General features: G+C 33.9%; 2 protein-coding genes across 11 annotated transcripts in view; both read left to right on the forward strand.

Annotated features, from left to right (window-relative positions):
• Window positions 1-17226, forward strand: part of srrm4 (serine/arginine repetitive matrix 4) — a 763243-nt gene that overhangs the window by 146592 nt on the left and 599425 nt on the right. The gene's annotated exons all lie outside the window — the stretch shown is intronic.
• Window positions 1-17226, forward strand: part of tbx1 (T-box transcription factor 1) — a 28225-nt gene that overhangs the window by 9140 nt on the left and 1859 nt on the right. The window contains exons 1-7 of one of the 7 annotated variants that reach the window (XM_005168611.6): window positions 5871-6381; window positions 7544-7934; window positions 10535-10636; window positions 10868-11039; window positions 11794-11949; window positions 13143-13210; window positions 15251-15351. In XM_005168611.6, the coding sequence (XP_005168668.1) occupies window positions 6195-6381; window positions 7544-7934; window positions 10535-10636; window positions 10868-11039; window positions 11794-11949; window positions 13143-13210; window positions 15251-15351 (1177 nt within the window). In that variant the 5' untranslated portion in view covers window positions 5871-6194. 7 annotated transcript variants of the gene reach the window in all.

The following is a 17226-nucleotide window of genomic DNA, read 5'->3' on the forward strand; positions in this document are numbered from 1 at the left end:
AAATGGAGGAAAGGTCTTAATTAATTTGGAAGATCACTGCGGCTCTGAGTCCATATCATCAGGGTTTTGTAACAGGAATGCCAGCTATTCAGCATCTAGCCAATGAGAGAGCTGGAGAGGGTTAGGTGATGATGGGCTTGCCGCCTCTGCTCAGATAGGAAAAGGATACTTTTCAAAAGCTAAAAGCTTTCCCATTTTAAAACAAAGGAGGGGGTGATTTTTCTGAAGAACATCATTCGTGGGGCATTCCAGGGTCTCTCTATGTGTTCTGTGAGAAATCTGCTCGACAAAATATGTTTTCGTGACCCTTTCAAGACTGCCTGAATTTATATGCAGCGTGAAGCTGTGGAAGACCACTATGGCAACATTTATCATTAGATACACAATGGAAAAAAATACATGCCAAGTTTAAAATGAAAAAAGAAATCAATCATAAATGTTCAAGTGTCTGCACATTTAACTTTAAAAACAGGCACCTATAATATCATTACCATCCTCCCTAAAACTACTATGATGAAGTACAGTTGGAAGCATTTTTATTAATGTACATAAAAGAAAATCACATCAGGGTTCATCTGAAATCAGTAGAACCAAAATATGAAGCTCTTCATAGCAAAATAAACTATATAACTAATTAAATGTGTGATTAAAAATGTTGCATTTTAATATAAATCTGTATGATATTAAAATAGCTTCAGTAGCTCAAGTGTCACCTGCTGTTGTTGTTACAGTAGTACTAATGCTAGGACTTCACTAAAAGCACATCTGAACGTGCAACGAAAGAAATATCATTAATAAAAGCCAAGATAGTCAATTAATCGAGTTATTAAATCTTTATAAATAAATTATATATACACACTGACATTTAAAATGCCAAAACGTGCAGAACTGCAAGGGTCAACTTAAACAATACTGTACATCTATTCTCTTTCATAACACGCAAAATGTGCGTGACAAACAGTTCCTGCAGGTTTAATGTTAATGCTCGGACGCATGAGGATAACACAACAGACCATTGTGTTTTTACGTCCCCATACTCAAATGACAAAAATAAAAAAACATGTTTCACAGGAAACATGAATTTTTGAGCCAAAAAGGAAGCCTGTTTACAGTAAATGTTCTTTAACCATGCCCAGTTCATGTCCCCAGTTATTGTAACATTTCCCGTTTCTGACGGACAGATCCCATGACAGGGATGCTGAACAAAACTGTTCAAACTCAAAACGCATGATAATGCATAATGTGCGCAAGAATAGGCGATGACTTCGTTTTAAACTCACTGATAACCTGTTTATTTTAAAATAAAAGCAAATCAATAATATTATCTAATAGTATTAGTAATGTATTAATTGTTTTAGCTAATATTAATGTTTTAAATTAAATACACACAATACAAGCATTTTACTACGGATATATTATAGGCTAGGCACATAAAAAATGTTAATCGAAATTTCTAAATATCCATATTAAATGTTAAAGCGGTTTTCTTGACTTTCTTAGGACTGTCAATCTACATAGCATCAACAAAACACCACCAAAAACAATTAAACAAAACTATTAGTATCGTTAAATCTAACCTGAATATACAATTATTTAGATAAACGATTATCTATTATCTATGACACGAATTTCATTTGAACAACAATGACGACGATGCTGTTTAGCCTAAATCAGATTTTATTTGCACACGACTGCCATGTGAAACCGGTCTGGGAATCAGGGGACATCTACTCAGCAACCCAACTGTCAGCGGTCAACTGCTCACTTCCTGCGGGTCTTATTCGGGGATTTGGGCTAATATTTATATAGGATAGGATTTTATATAACGTCCGCGTACACGCAGACTCGAAAATCAGCGCCGCGCGCTCCTCTGACACGCCATGATTTATTATCTGCTAATTGATATCGGGTTCTAATTAACATCTGACCGCTTTCTCTCTCCAGGGTTTTGTCAAATTTGGAGAGATACCTAAAAAGCGCCTCGAGCCACTGTGAGATACCTGCAGTGTGGAAGGATTTCGTTTATAAATAGGCTATGGATGCTGATAGACGCAAATATCACAAACAGATTGTTGTGTAAAACATGAAAACGAGTCCTAAATTAGGGGTTATTTTTGTTTAAGTGTTTGCAATGCTTTTACGCTTGCAGGTTAATCATCATCGCGCCTTTGAAAGGATAAGGAACATGTCTTAACATATAAAAATTTCTAATGAGGCATTGAGTCTCGTGTTACCACAGCACAACTCAAAACCCCGTGTGCAGGACCACACAGTTTACTCTATTTGATGCTCGAAATCTTATTATCATATAATATTTATAATATGCAAATATAATTATAACTCAGAATAACTTGTTTTCTTTACCATGATTAAACATTCATACTATTACTACAGTAGCAAAAATACCAGTAATGATCAGCACCATTCATAGAATCGTTTTTTTTTCTTCCATAAACTATGTTAAAATAATTTGTGAAGCCGAAATAAAACTACCCTCCTTTATAATAATTTATACCTTATTATATGATTTTGAAAATAAATTGCACAGCCTACGGAAAAGTTTTCCAAAATTTTTCAATTGAATGTTTTCCCCGTTAATAGCATATTTCTCGGTTTTAACTCAGTTTTATCTGAGCAGATATCTTAATTTATTATTTCTTTCAATTTAAAAACAATTATTTGCCTAATAGCTATTAGATTTTAGATATTAAATAGCGATTTTCAGTTGCGACATTCAAATAAATTGAGGCAACATACAAATAGACAAAGAATAAATTGTAATGAAGCTAATAAACTTATTTTCTTGTGATCCAAAACAGCGCATTCAGAATTTGAAAAATCCAAATTTTATAAAGTACCATAGTATCAATTGTATACAGATACATTTTGCATATATGCAAAAATTACCACGTTTGTGAATTAAAAAATAGAAGTAAAAAAAAAAACGCAGACAGTAATTTTTACAATTAATTTCAGCGTAAAGTCATGTTTTACATGTTTAACTTAAAACATTTACTCTAACCGACTAGAAATCGGAGAGCAGGCATAAAAAGCATTATCTAGGCTAATTAAAAGAGACTTACGCATGCCAAATAATAGGCAACTCGATCTCACGAGAAAACAATGCTAAAAAGGAGGGTTCTTTCAGATAGAATAAACAGTTTTCACATTTTTGTAAATGTCCTATTACAATTCCTCTAGGCTATAATGTGAACATGAACTTGGGGAAAAGGGTTTTGCTCAAAACACGGATTCAGAATAGGTAACAACAATCAAATCACTGCACGATACTTAACTATGATTAGTACGCATACAAATTCTAATAACAAAACTTAGATCCATTCACTTCATAATATTAATCTATTAATGCTTGAAGGAAATTTGTTCTGGTAAAGCTATAATATATGTAGGCTAAACGAATATAAAACGCTATAGGATTATTCACTTAAAGACGTTTTATATTGGATCTTGAGAAGAAATTATTTCAACTTTAGATGTTATACGATATACAGAAAAAACATTCACGCACACACACATACACACACACACACACCTGGTGGATTCTGTAGGGCGCCGGTAAGAGACAAAACAGGAAATGTGCCTCTCTTCAAAAACAGCATCCAAACCACTAATTAATTATGTGTGCTAGTTCAAGTGATGCGTAAAGTATGCTATACTTACGTCGCAGTGATGGTTCACCACGGACGAGAGAGGTTTCAGAAAAAAAACAGGCTATTAATTTAAAACATTTAAAAAAGAAGGCATACATGAACGATGCTAAAATTTAAAAATCTTACAAATCTTAACAGTATTTTTTCTAATTCTGAAATATAATTAGTTTAGTAAAACAAATGTGCAAAACAGTTCTTTTGTCCCTAGAAGTCTAAATTCGCTGTTGATAGATTCGCTTATTTTTGTAGGCTACTTGATGATTTTGTGGGAGGAAAAAAAACATCTACAAGTTTTTAAAATAAAGTAAAACAACAGCAAAAAAATCATAACAACTATTTGAATTTGTTACTCAAGCGCAAAATCTAAGATTTGTTTTCCGTTGCGCAACATTACGGTCTGTCCAGTTTTTATCAAGCTCTGAATTGTGTCTGTTATCACCTGAGTATTTACAAAGGACGCTTCCGACTTGACAGTGATGAAGTGACCTAGAATCAAAAGACGCATCTGATAAAAGAAGGAAATGCTTATACGCACGACTGCTACTTGATCTTTCACAAAAATCAGAGTCACTGTAACAATTCCAGCAAACAGATAGAAAATAGAAATGTAAATAAATAAATAAACAAATGAAAAGACAGAGGAATGTGTAACCAATGCAACAATTTCATTGTCTGTTTAAATGTTGTGACACACTATACACGGTATGTGGTTTTTACAAAAAAAATAAACTAGGTAACACGTTCTAATCATAAGATTATTTTTAAAGTGTAATCTAATTAACAAACAATTTAAATCGTCCAAAAGGGTATTGAAAAAGAAGAATACAATATGTATTTAAACTAATGGAAATTTAGGCTAGAAGATCTTTCTCTTTTTTTGTAAATAAAATATAGACCAAATAAAATACACTAAAATTGTTTATGATTCTTTGAATGAATGTCCCACACATCTCAAAGATTTTCTTTAAAAAAATAACATTTGTTTATTTATGACCGTTAGCATGCGAGGGGTAAGATAAACATCCAAAAACAAATAGCGTTAAGCTGAAGTGAAAACAGCGGTGTCGTTAACTAGGTTATCTCATTAGTGCCCCGTTGCTTTTGCCTGTTATTCAATCGCCCGAGTGTAAATTAGATTCAATCCGGTTGCTATCGCTGCAGGTCAACAAAACATAACTTTTGTTTCTATTCATTAATTATGAACCTTGATAAGCCGATAACCAGTAAGATATTGTATAGCAAAGAGAAGGGTCAAGTGCCTGAGCCACGCGATACACTCCTTACGTTTCACGAGCACTTGAGTCATTACCTGGCTACAGAGATGTTTTAAACTTATTTGCAAAAAATATATAATAATAACATAATGCCTTGCTTACAAGTAGCCTACCTTACTGCCTTTTAAGAACGGCCTAATTATTATTATTATTATTATTAAAGATATTATTAATATTATTTTATTCTGATTTCCCCTTTAATTAACTAAAAAGTAAAGCAAAATACGTGATTTAAACTTGTGTTGTGTTTCTTATAAGTTTATTCAGTGTATTGTCCTAAAGTAATCAAACGGGTTTAAATGATGTATAAATTAAAAACGTATAAAATGCGTAAATAGGCATGTTTAATGTACACATGGTTTCTTAAAAATAAAAAATACTATTAGCCTACAATCAAAAGTCTAAAGCAAACGTAGTAAAAAGGATTAAGCTCCAAGATTCAAACGATGATCTGAAAAGTACTTTAACTAAAAAAAAAACTTCCTAAAACTTTCCCACATATGGCAGCTCAATAACAATATACAGTGAGTCTAAGATCTTGCAAAGAACCACTAAAATCCTTTTTTAAATGCACTGATAGGTCAAACGCTTTAAGCTGGCTTAATTTACCGAGCAGTTCAGTGTGCCTGCATGCAGTTCATTGGTGTACAGTACGGAGTGTCTGTGCTTGCAATGTTTTCTACTACCAGTGGGAAAGGCGCAACATATAATCTGCTGTAAAAGTATAGCAGGACATCCGCGTGATGACGTTCTCTTTTTCTTTTCTTTTTTCTTGCCAGCGAATTCAAATTTGGTACAGTGATTGACAAGGTCCTATTCAAATAAAACATCCCGCGGAGAGCGTGCACGCTTTTTTCAACCGTGCACGGGAGGCGTGGAGCTCGCGCTTCTGACATTCTCTTCTCTCCCGCAGTAGCTCTTCTCCAGTGAGCCCTCATGACATCATCCAGACACCGCGGCTGAAGAAAACACTTTCTGAGTGCGTGTATGTGTGTGTGCAGAGGAGCGATGTTTTAATACAGCCGGACGTGTTCGAGCAGATCTTTTAATTGGAGCATATAAAGCGGAGCAAATTCCGTGGGAATAGTTTGTTTTGAAAACAGTGGAGATCACCAACATCGCCAAAAGGCCCTTTCTGAAAGAATGCAACTTCGTGTACTTCGAGTTATTGTTTGTACTGTCTGTGTTCTCGACATGGAGTAGCTCGGAAGGGGGTGGAAGCGGTGTTCCTTGACTCAGTTTCTCGCTTATGGACGACAGTAGTCCCCTTTCTCCAAAGGCAAATGCTTTCAGTATTGCCTGTCTGATTTCAGCGAGGGATCAAGCAGGAAACACCACGTTTGACAAACACGCCACTAGCCTGGACAAGCAAGCGGTGCAAAACTGCTCCAGATACATTAAAATGCATTACAGCACTGTCACGCGGGAGATGGAAGGTACGGGCACGATCTTGACAATAACCTTGTGATTTCTTGGGCTCGCGCAGTTTGTTTAACACTTTCGCGTCGCAGTTGGCGCGCGAGAAACTTTCAGTTAATACCAAAGACACGTGTATTTCAATATTATAACGCAACAGTCAACGAAGCATGTTCTGTCTGTTTACGCCCAATGCATTTAATATACAAAACACGGCGCTTTCCTCTATATTATTTTACAGTAGCCCGAAATGCAAATAAGTGTTCCAAAGTTGCACCTTAGCTATAATTTGTAAAACAGGCTTGCGTGGTCTTTGAATAACATAAACAGGTCAAAGAAAACATTAAGCACAGTACACGGTAGAAACAGTGTCACAGAATTCTAGGAAAAGATTCCACCTCCAACCCAAGGATGAGCTTGTCAGATGAACAAAAACCAACAGCGAAATTGTAAACAAAAGGAAACGGCGCTTAGAAATGGACCGGAGACTTGTTCCTTCGCAACATTAGTTGTCTGTCCGTACTGCGCGGGTGTTTGTTTTCTTTGCGAAAAAAGTTTACTCTCCGTCGTGCCAGCTAACCAGTCTATTGTTAGAGGAGGGCGGTGTGGGCGATACACTTATCCAAAAGTAAATGGGTGCCGGAAAGCCCATTATAAGGGGCGCACTTCTCTGTCAATCAGTCTCGTCCCAAGGCGAGGAAAGGCACATTACCTGCAGTTCCTTATCTAAATAGAAATAAGAACCGGTTTTATCGCAAAGGGGAGGCCCTATGCGAGAGATAAGAGAGAAGTCTGGATTTCAGTTTAGCAAAGGGGCAGGACAGAGGCCGCTTGGAACAGTTCACAGCGCGCAAGACTTTGAAAACAACGGTGCGCCAACACGCACGAGTTTAGATCGGTAATCAACACAAACTTACTAAAAAGTCGTTTTTACAAGTTCAGTGCGAAGGAAGACATCATTCGTCAAATCTAAGCAAAATGCGTAAACATTGAAGGAGATCATCGTTCTTAAAGTTCTGGACAGTCATAAAAGAAGAAAACCTTGCGATACGCGATCGACACATTATCTATTGGAGACATCTTGAAATTACTTTCTATATAGACGAACACTCACTTGCATATTGTTGCTTTTGAACTCGAGTCCAGCGCAAATTGTAAATCCAATTTTTGGAATGATTTCAGCAATATCAAGCCCGTGGCTGACGCAGCTGTCCCATTTTTGCGATGTTGCAGCCTTCACGACCAGCAGCCTGAGCAGCCTCAATACGCCCGGGAGTTACCATCTCTCTCCTTCTCCTGGGGATCCATACAGCCATCATGAAAGCCAGTTTGAGCCGTGCCCGGCTGCCCAGCACGCCTACAACTATTCCGGATCCAACTCAGCACAAGCCCCGGCACAAGGAGACAGCGGGACCTCCAATTGCTCCTCGTCGTCGTCAAGCTCAACGCCGAACAAAACGCTGGTGAAAAAGAACCCTAAAGTAGCCAATATTAATGTACAGTTGGAAATGAAGGCACTCTGGGATGAATTTAATCAACTTGGGACTGAAATGATTGTCACAAAAGCCGGGAGGTGAGTTGACATTATGCTGAAGATTGTTTGACATCTGGTTGTTGTTTTAACAATTTCTCAACATTGATGTTAATTATTCTTGTTATTGTTGTTAATTTTTAGGTTTTATTTCGTTTTATTCATTTTTTTAATTTAAACCCCTACAAACTTTCTATTTAGTGTAGCAATCTAAATGTATCTGCATTTCAATATGAGCCTTTTTAAGTAGCCTATCTTCATCGTCAATGCACTTGATTGGTGGTAACAATTTGTTTTGTCAACTGAAGTCATCTTATAATCATACTTGCACGAGAAATACAAATTTATCATCTTATTGTCAGTTCATTGTGATCAATTGTGAATAAATACCTTTAACATAAGCTTAGCACAATCATGGCCATTTAAATTAAAGTGTAAACTGCCTATTTACACAGTGATAAGACATACAGCGTAAGATACAGTATATTTTAGCCCACCTGTGTGCTAAAGGGCTCCTTGCTGACTTCAGGATTAATTCACTATAGTGCATGCATAGATATGGTGTCTTATTTACACAGGCCGTTCTGTTTATTCAGGTGAATGTCGAGCTTTAGCTAGAAATTACCTCGTGCAAAACAGACCGTGATTAAATGAATGCAAAGCAAATGAATATGTATACACTATACGACTAAGATAAATGCGCTCCAGCGTACCACACAAATACAAATTCACACATGTATTTTGATCTAGCCTTACCAGGCCTCATAGGGTGCATCGTGATGCTCTAAATAATGTTTCTATCTTAAATGTACCTAAAAAAATCACTAGTTAAGGAAACGAGCTGAACGACACTTATAATAATTTTGAAAGCAAAGCATCTGCATTAATACTGACAATGAGGTCACTAAACCACTACGTGGACCGTTCATCAAGTTTAGCGTTAATTTCTTGCAGCTGCTTTGGCCTACTAAAACTCGAAGCAGTTCACTGGGGAATAAAACATTGCATGCACTTTAAACAATAAGCAAATTAGTCTTTTATTCTGATAAATAACCAAACATCGCTATACTAATCACATGGCTAATTTTAACTCATACGTTTGTAAAAAAAAAATAAATAAATAAAAAAAAAGGAAATTTTGTACATAGTTAAATTAACATTTTAATCCAATTTTCCAAATAGATTAAACATTTGCACAGAACTGTATTATTTTTTCACAATGCATTACTTTCCTTACCAATTATTATGTTGTGGTAACTGATTACACGCCTTTCACATTTCGAAATGGGTATTTAATTTAATATGTTTATGACAATTGTTTAATTGTTTCTGTTCATTTAACTTGTAGCATATTATGCTATATTTTACTTAATATTAGAATTTTTAAAGTTGAATTTTATTTTTATAATTAGCAGGCCGAATATAACTTAAATTTGGACAGTGACTTTGGCCTTGACCAGATTTTAATAAATTAAGACAGCAATTAAAGGTAAATGCTTTTAAATACCAGTTAGCTGTTGTTTATAGTGAATATGAAATGTCAAAAAACAGATACAGAAAAGCAAATACACAAAAAGAACATTTGATGTTAAACAAAGGAGAAATAATGAAGCAAAGAAACACAGAAAAGAAAATCGAAAACCTGGCTCAAGTAGAATAAAATAATAAATGAAAAAGGTAAATAAAATCTCAAATATAACTATATCAAATTTACCCACACAACAAAGCATTCAATTTATTTAAAAGTAATGATAAATGAGCTATTATTTTCAATAAAAAAGCAAAAAGATTAATCCTAATTTAGACGTTTTTCAAACATGTGTATTATTCGTACATTTGCATTTTACTGTTCAACAATATAATTGCACATATTTTAAGTATAATATTGAGTTATGAATATAAACGTGAGGTGCATTTAACTGCATTAATGACCCTTATGAAATCACAGGCTTGATTCATAACGATCTGCTATGCTCGATGCTAAAAGGAGCCAAAAAATATTTTTTTTTCTTCTTTTAAATAAGAACCAACAATTTTAATAGTGTGACATTTTTACTCATTCGCTTATGTGTGTGCGCGCAAGGTCATCAGTCACTCTAATGTGTTTACTGTTTTGGATCTAAAGGAAGGCACTTTAAAAGCTACTTTAGCTTCACCTACCCACAACTAGGGGCCTGAAAAGACACTCACGTTCACTGAACAATGATTCCAGTATTACTTTCACTGGTATGCAGCATGCGATGTGCCTGTGCTCCAGAAGTTTGCAGATTGGCTTTCAGAATAATGTATTTGTACCCCAATACACGCATCTTTAAGTATTTGTTTAGCATGATCGGCGAAAGCATCCTTACTCATAGCAGGCCTTATGAGTGTGTGAGAGAGGGAAAGACTGAAACATTTTATTGTAGGTCCGAAAAGCGCTAAACTTGTTTCTGCGCATGGATAGGCCCACTATATTATATAAGTTTAACACATCGAGTCAGTATAGAATGCAAAATAAGCTACTTTCAAATTGTCAGAACTTTGATCAAATATTACATCGCAATCACTATGAAAATTAGAAGAATATTTACATAAAATGAATTCGAGATGTTTTGCATGAACGTTTACAACGGATTATATGTGCATTCTCCTTATTCCAGACGAATGTTTCCTACATTTCAAGTCAAAATATTTGGAATGGACCCAATGGCAGATTACATGCTCCTGATGGATTTCCTACCAGTGGATGATAAACGATATAGGTATGCCATAAACCTAAATGTGCCAAGGGCATAACTTTAAGGCCTACTACGATACATTGCATGCATGCATACCTTATATGTATGAAAAGGAATAAATATCTGTAAGGTTGTCTACGATTTTTTAATGCACAAAATGTCATATTTATAGTGAATATTAATACATTAAGAGCACAACCCAACAACCTGACAGTCCAAGCAGAGCGCTCATTATTTTTCTTCTCTACACGGAAGGTATGCCTTCCACAGTTCTTCGTGGCTGGTGGCCGGGAAAGCCGATCCAGCGACTCCAGGAAGAGTGCACTATCACCCCGACTCACCTGCCAAAGGAGCGCAGTGGATGAAGCAGATAGTTTCCTTCGATAAACTAAAACTAACCAATAATCTATTGGACGACAACGGACATGTAAGTGTTACCTTTTTTACTTAAAAAATAAATAAATAAATATGTTTTTAATAGTAGATTGATTTAAACCTATAGATGGGCTTTGTCTTGATTTATTTGAGAACAGCACAGACCAGTGGAAGACAGAGTAAATAATGCCCGGGCAAAATCTGCACATCTAATGTCAATATTTTATAACACTAACCATGGCTAGTCGATATAACCTAATTATTGTATATTTTAGACGTTATGTGTAATATGCAACTTTCGGTGGAAAAACAAAATAAAAATGCGTAAAATGATAATGTATACGTGGGCTAAGCTACATTTAAAAATAAATAATATTTTTGCTGCTTGTTTAAACTACTTACCTAAAATGAACTGAATCAACCAAATTCTCGAGTTTTTTGGGCGGACAACTTAATTGTTTTAAGCTCATTCCACATAAACTATAAACATACATAAATGTAAAAACAATTTGGTTAGCTTAATCAATTTGTGTTGGGCCATTATGAAGGAATTGTGCGGAATCCAGCATTTTTTTTTACAGAGTAGGCTAAAATAATTGTGAATGTTCTACTCTTTTGATCGCTTCTTAACTTTTCATATATAAACTCTACATTGAAAGTATTTTTTAAAAACCTTTTATGCTAAAAACATTTTTTAAAACATTTAGAAAAATGTACGCGTAAAAAGCGTAGATTCACCTGGTTGATGCTCGCTGCCTGGTTTATTCATTTAAAAAACTGTTCAGTTATTATTGTTGCTCTTGCAGATCATACTGAACTCAATGCACAGATACCAGCCCAGATTCCATGTGGTCTACGTGGATCCTAGGAAAGACAGCGAGAAATACGCCGAAGAAAATTACAAGACATTTGTTTTCGAGGAGACCAGATTTACCGCCGTCACAGCCTATCAAAACCACAGAGTAAGTGCTCATCTCTGACACTAATTACTACATTTTAGAAAAACCTTCCTGTTTTCACATATACCCACTGGTTATAATATTAGGCTTACAGCAAATTACAGAATTAAAAACCACTCGCTTTTCTTTAGGGATAAATGCTAATGTTTTGTTAACTTGTTTCATCCGTAGCCCACTTAGAAATGTTTTTTGCTACTTGAAAACTAGGCTACTTATTTAAATGAGCTGAATTTACACAATTCCTAAGTTTTTTTGGGGGGGGGGGATCACCTTGATTGTTTTATGTACAATCAACTTATATTGATCAAAATGACTAAGTTAACTTAATTTTTTTGTCGGAAAAACACGAAGGATTTGCGTGGAACCCAACATTTTTACAGACGCTTTAAACCAATAAAATAATAATAATAATACGAGTATATATATATATATATATATATATATATATATATATATATATATATATATATATATATTACAATTTGATGACTTAATAAATGGGCAAATCACATCAATAGGCTAACGATGTTCATTTGATTTCAGTTTAGTTTTAAAATTTTAAATACTGTAATTACAATGATTAATAAAACTTTAATTTAAAATTTAATAAAGTTAGGCTACACTTGACGGTGGCTGAGCGCTGAAAGACTGTGGTGTCACCGATGCTCTCGCGCAGCTGTCCAGTGTTTTTCTTCTCTTTTTTTCATCTGTCTTTCCTGCTCTGTCTTCTATCAGTTTGACCTCTTGATCTCCAACTCTCACCGCGGGCTTTACATTTGTTTTTCAACTCATTCCGGAAAATCACGCACACATCTTCATCCAGCGCTTTTCCACAGCCATGAGGCATTACCTCGCGCGTCCGTACTTAACATAAATACTTTACAATCCGTGTCCAAATAAATGTTGAAATGTTTTATAGTTAAGATAAATACAATCGTCGAGTGTCTACGCCCTGGAACACCGCACATATTGCATTAAAGTTGTTGTATAAGCGATTAATTGGAGCGTTACATGGTTTAATGAGTTTACAATTTAAAAAGGCTTATAATAACACAAGGCTCTGGAATGAACTTGATTACCTGTATAAACAATAACACTGAGTGAGCAAAAATAAATGAACAATACTGGAGGTGAATACCCGTATTTGTTCATTTGGCAATTCCATATTTTTCAACTTCTCTCTTTATTTCTCTCAGATAACACAACTGAAAATCGCCAGCAATCCGTTTGCCAAAGGCTTCAGAGACTGTGATCCCGAGGACTGGTGAGTTTTACCATATTATTTTCATCCATTTATCTGAGGTAAAACATAAGTAGTTAGGCAGAAATTGATTTCAATAAAACAAAAATGCACTTTAGACAATGAATGCTTACTAGATTTGTATAGCATAACTGTGCTTTGTTTTGTAGCTACAGGCCTACTTGACCGTTTTCCTTTGTACCTTAAATATTTTCATTATTATTATTATTATTATTATTATTATTATTATTATTATTATTTTTATTATAACTTATGTTTAATTAAATAGGAAAATATTGAATCATGCTCACATGTTTTAATCTATTAAGGCCTTATATTACAGATAAAATATTGTTCTCAACTCTGAAGCTAAAACTGGTATCTTTAAAAACACATATTGGGTCAAACATGGACAATACCAAAGTTGTATATTATATATATATATGTGTGTGTGTGTGTGTGTGTGTGTGTGTGTGTGTGTGTGTGTGTGTGTGTGTGTGTGTGTGTGCGTGCGTGTGTGTGTGTGTGTGTGTGTACGTGTGTATTTTAATTAAAATATACATTTTAACCCAGCTGGTTTGACCATATTTGCCCTAGCATCTGAGGTAAAACATAAGTAATGAGGCAAATTAATGTCAACAAAATAAACATGCACATTAGACAATGAATTGATAACATTTTATTGTTTTGTAGCTATATATATATCAACCATTTCCCCCTGTACATTAACTATTATATTGCATTTTCAGCAAAATTACAAATTTTTAAATTGAATAGAAAAGTATTTATTTATGCTTATATTTGTTTTATTATATTAAGGCCTTATTAAAGATAAAACATATTGTTTACCCCTAGAAAATAACTAGCCAGAATAAAGTATTCATTCATTTTTTATGCTTATTATTCTTTCTTGTTGTTGTTGTTATTTTCCCCATTTGTTTTTAATGAGACTAAGGATAATTTAAACTCCAAAAAACTCATGTCTTAAGCTAAAACTTTAGTGAACTAAAATATTGGGCCAAATATAAACAAAGTTGGGCAATTGTTTTTTTTTTTATTATTAAATTTAAATAAAGTCAAATCAACCTAGTTGGTTTGACTATATTTGCCCCAGCATTTGGTTTACAACAACCCAGCATGTTTTAGTGTATTGTTTACTCTAAATATAGTAGTCTGAAAACATGCAACATTTAATGTCATTTATTTTTAAATAATTTGCTCCAAATAAAATTTGTATTCTGAATTAGGAAGAAATGTCATCTCTAAATACAAATTTACAGGATTTATATATATAAAAAAAAGTGTTTTACGCAATATAAATTGCAAATTTAAATGTGCACAAAAACACACATACATTTATCATATACAGTGCTCAGCATATATGAGTACACCCCTCACAAACCTCTCATTCAAATTTATATTTTCTATAGGAAGCTTTACAATGTTATATTTCTGCATATACATTAGATTAGTCAGTACTGACGCCAATCTGAAGCAAATGTAACAAAATAACTAACAATAATGGTGCAAAAACTGATAACTCAAATTTATATGTTAGAGGAAAATATGAATTTTTTTTTCAAAATAAGCAAAAATCAAAAGACAAAAAAAATATTTAAACAATTTTGTTGAAAAGTGTTTTTTTTTTGCAATATTTTTCATGAATTTAATTCTATTATCTTTCCATTTCTAAAGATGTTCTGTGACTAAACTATTATTTTAATACATATTTTTGTTTAATAAATCTGTGTTGTTTAAATGCACCAATATATATTACCCATATTCACTGAGAAATGGATAAAAATATTTATTTACAAAATGGGGTGTACTCATTAGTGCTGAGCACTCTTTTTATTTGTGTGCACATGTTTTGCAATTTACAATGGTTTAACAGTCAATATTTCAAACAGCATTCTACTTTTCAGGGTTTTAGGCTGTTACATTATATATGCATATTTAAAAGACAACCTGAAAGCCTTAAAATTCTAATAGTGTTTGACATACCATTCATTATACATAAAACAATGCATTCCAGTCCCTGATTCTATCTTGCCTGCTCTTCAGGCCCAGGAATCACAGGCCAGGCTCGCTACAAATCATGAGTGCTTTTGCTCGAACCAGAAACCCCATGTCTTCTCCCCCACAACAGAACGGCACAGAAAAAGGTCTGTATACAAAACACTGCTAACACAATCTGATTTAGCAAGAAAACTATGTGTTAAAATAATATTCCTTTGTTTACAAATGAACATTTCAACAATATGACAAGACAAATTGTCACATTTGCTCTACGGATAATATTGTGTGCCTATTACACATTTAAATCCATTACTGATCAAACGGTCCGTATAAGAATGTACACTCACATACATAAACACTAAACCGTATTCTGCTGTGATTACAGCATAAAAGCCAACTCGCTTGAAATGAGCAACAGGCCCAAATAAAGGGTCTACAGTGGAGTAATAGCTCCAGTCTGTTGGGTTTTTAGCATCCATGTTCCACTGGGCAAAACAGTTACATTTGTCTAGTTGAGCGCCGCAGATTTCAATACAAAAAGGTTTGAACAGCTGCGTGCCTGGAGGACATGCTCCTCAGACTGAGATTTTTTTTTCTGTCCTTCACAAAGTGTAAAATGATTTCCTGTGAGAATTCGCCTCTTTGGCTGAAGGACACTCATGACTTTTCCTGCCAATCAAGCGCAGCACATCTCATTTCACAAATGAACTAAATGACACCACTTTGTCATTGCGGTTCAGGTCTATGAACTTATTGTCTGGGCTTCTTAAATTTGTAAAGAGTCATTCAAAACACTGCATCATTAGACAAGCATATTTACAAAAATAAAAAGAATAATAAAAATAAGATTTTAGTGGGTCATTCCACTGTGGTGACCCCAGATTAATAAAGACACTAAGCCGAAAAGAAAATTAATGAAAAATAAGATTATTGAAGGATAAGAAAATGATGTTGATTCTTCAGGAAGCAAGTGACAAAAGTTTAGTTATTAAAAAATGCAAAGCCACTGATAGTTGAACATTGAATTGATTTATGACAAATAAGATCTTTTTTTTTTTTTTTTTTGGACAGATGGCAAACACATACCAGCAAATTATACCAAATTTAAATCAACAAATTTATTTATTTTAGTCTAAAAATTCTGCCTGCCTTGTTCATTGCATTTATTTTCACTCTAATATGAAAAAAAAACATGACAACAAAGAGTTTTATGTTACTTTAACTTTAGTTAACTTTACTTTTACTTTAGTTTCAACTAAATGTTTTTGCTCAGAGATGCCCAAAGTTGGCCCATTGTAATCTTTGATTTGGCCCATCATCCTATCTAAGAGGACAGTGAGAATAATGAAGAGGATTGGGGCAAACACCTTCAACACAGAAATCATCATTTCGAATTTGACATGACCTTTTTGTTTGTTTTATTGCTGAGCTACAAAGAAGCAAACTAAACTTCAATGTTTCAATTGAATGTTGTAAATTAATCAGATTTTTAAAAATGTAAATACTGTCACTCGACTGATAGAGCACTAAGCAGAAGACATTGGCAAGCAAATCAAGGCAAAAACTAGTGTAATTCTGTTATAAATGCGATTGTTATGTTTTTACTGTAATAAGTTCATTATAAATGTAATAAATACTGTATTAGATAATTTAAATAAATGTTTTCTAGTAATTTTTAAATATTATTAAATAAATAAGGAAATTACCCATGGCAACTATTTTTCTTTGGCGCACTAGCCTCATTCAAGTTTGGTTTTTGGCCCTTCAAAGTTTAGGCACCCCTGCTTTAGGTTATACAAAGTTTAACTTGACATTTTTTGTCAGTTAGACTGATGTAAGTTTGATTCAACTTAAACATTTAATGCAGCAAGGCTTTTTTAACAATAGAAAGACCATGTTCTTTTAATAATTGTTCACTGAAAAAATAATTGTAAAAAATCATTGTAGAAATGTAATGAAATAATCATATTGGGTTCTTTTGGTTCTACAAAAACAATTTAATTTTTTTTAAATAAAGTTGG

Source organism: Danio rerio, chromosome 5 (genome assembly GCF_049306965.1).
Source record: "Danio rerio strain Tuebingen ecotype United States chromosome 5, GRCz12tu, whole genome shotgun sequence".
Lineage (NCBI taxonomy): Eukaryota > Metazoa > Chordata > Actinopteri > Cypriniformes > Danionidae > Danio > Danio rerio.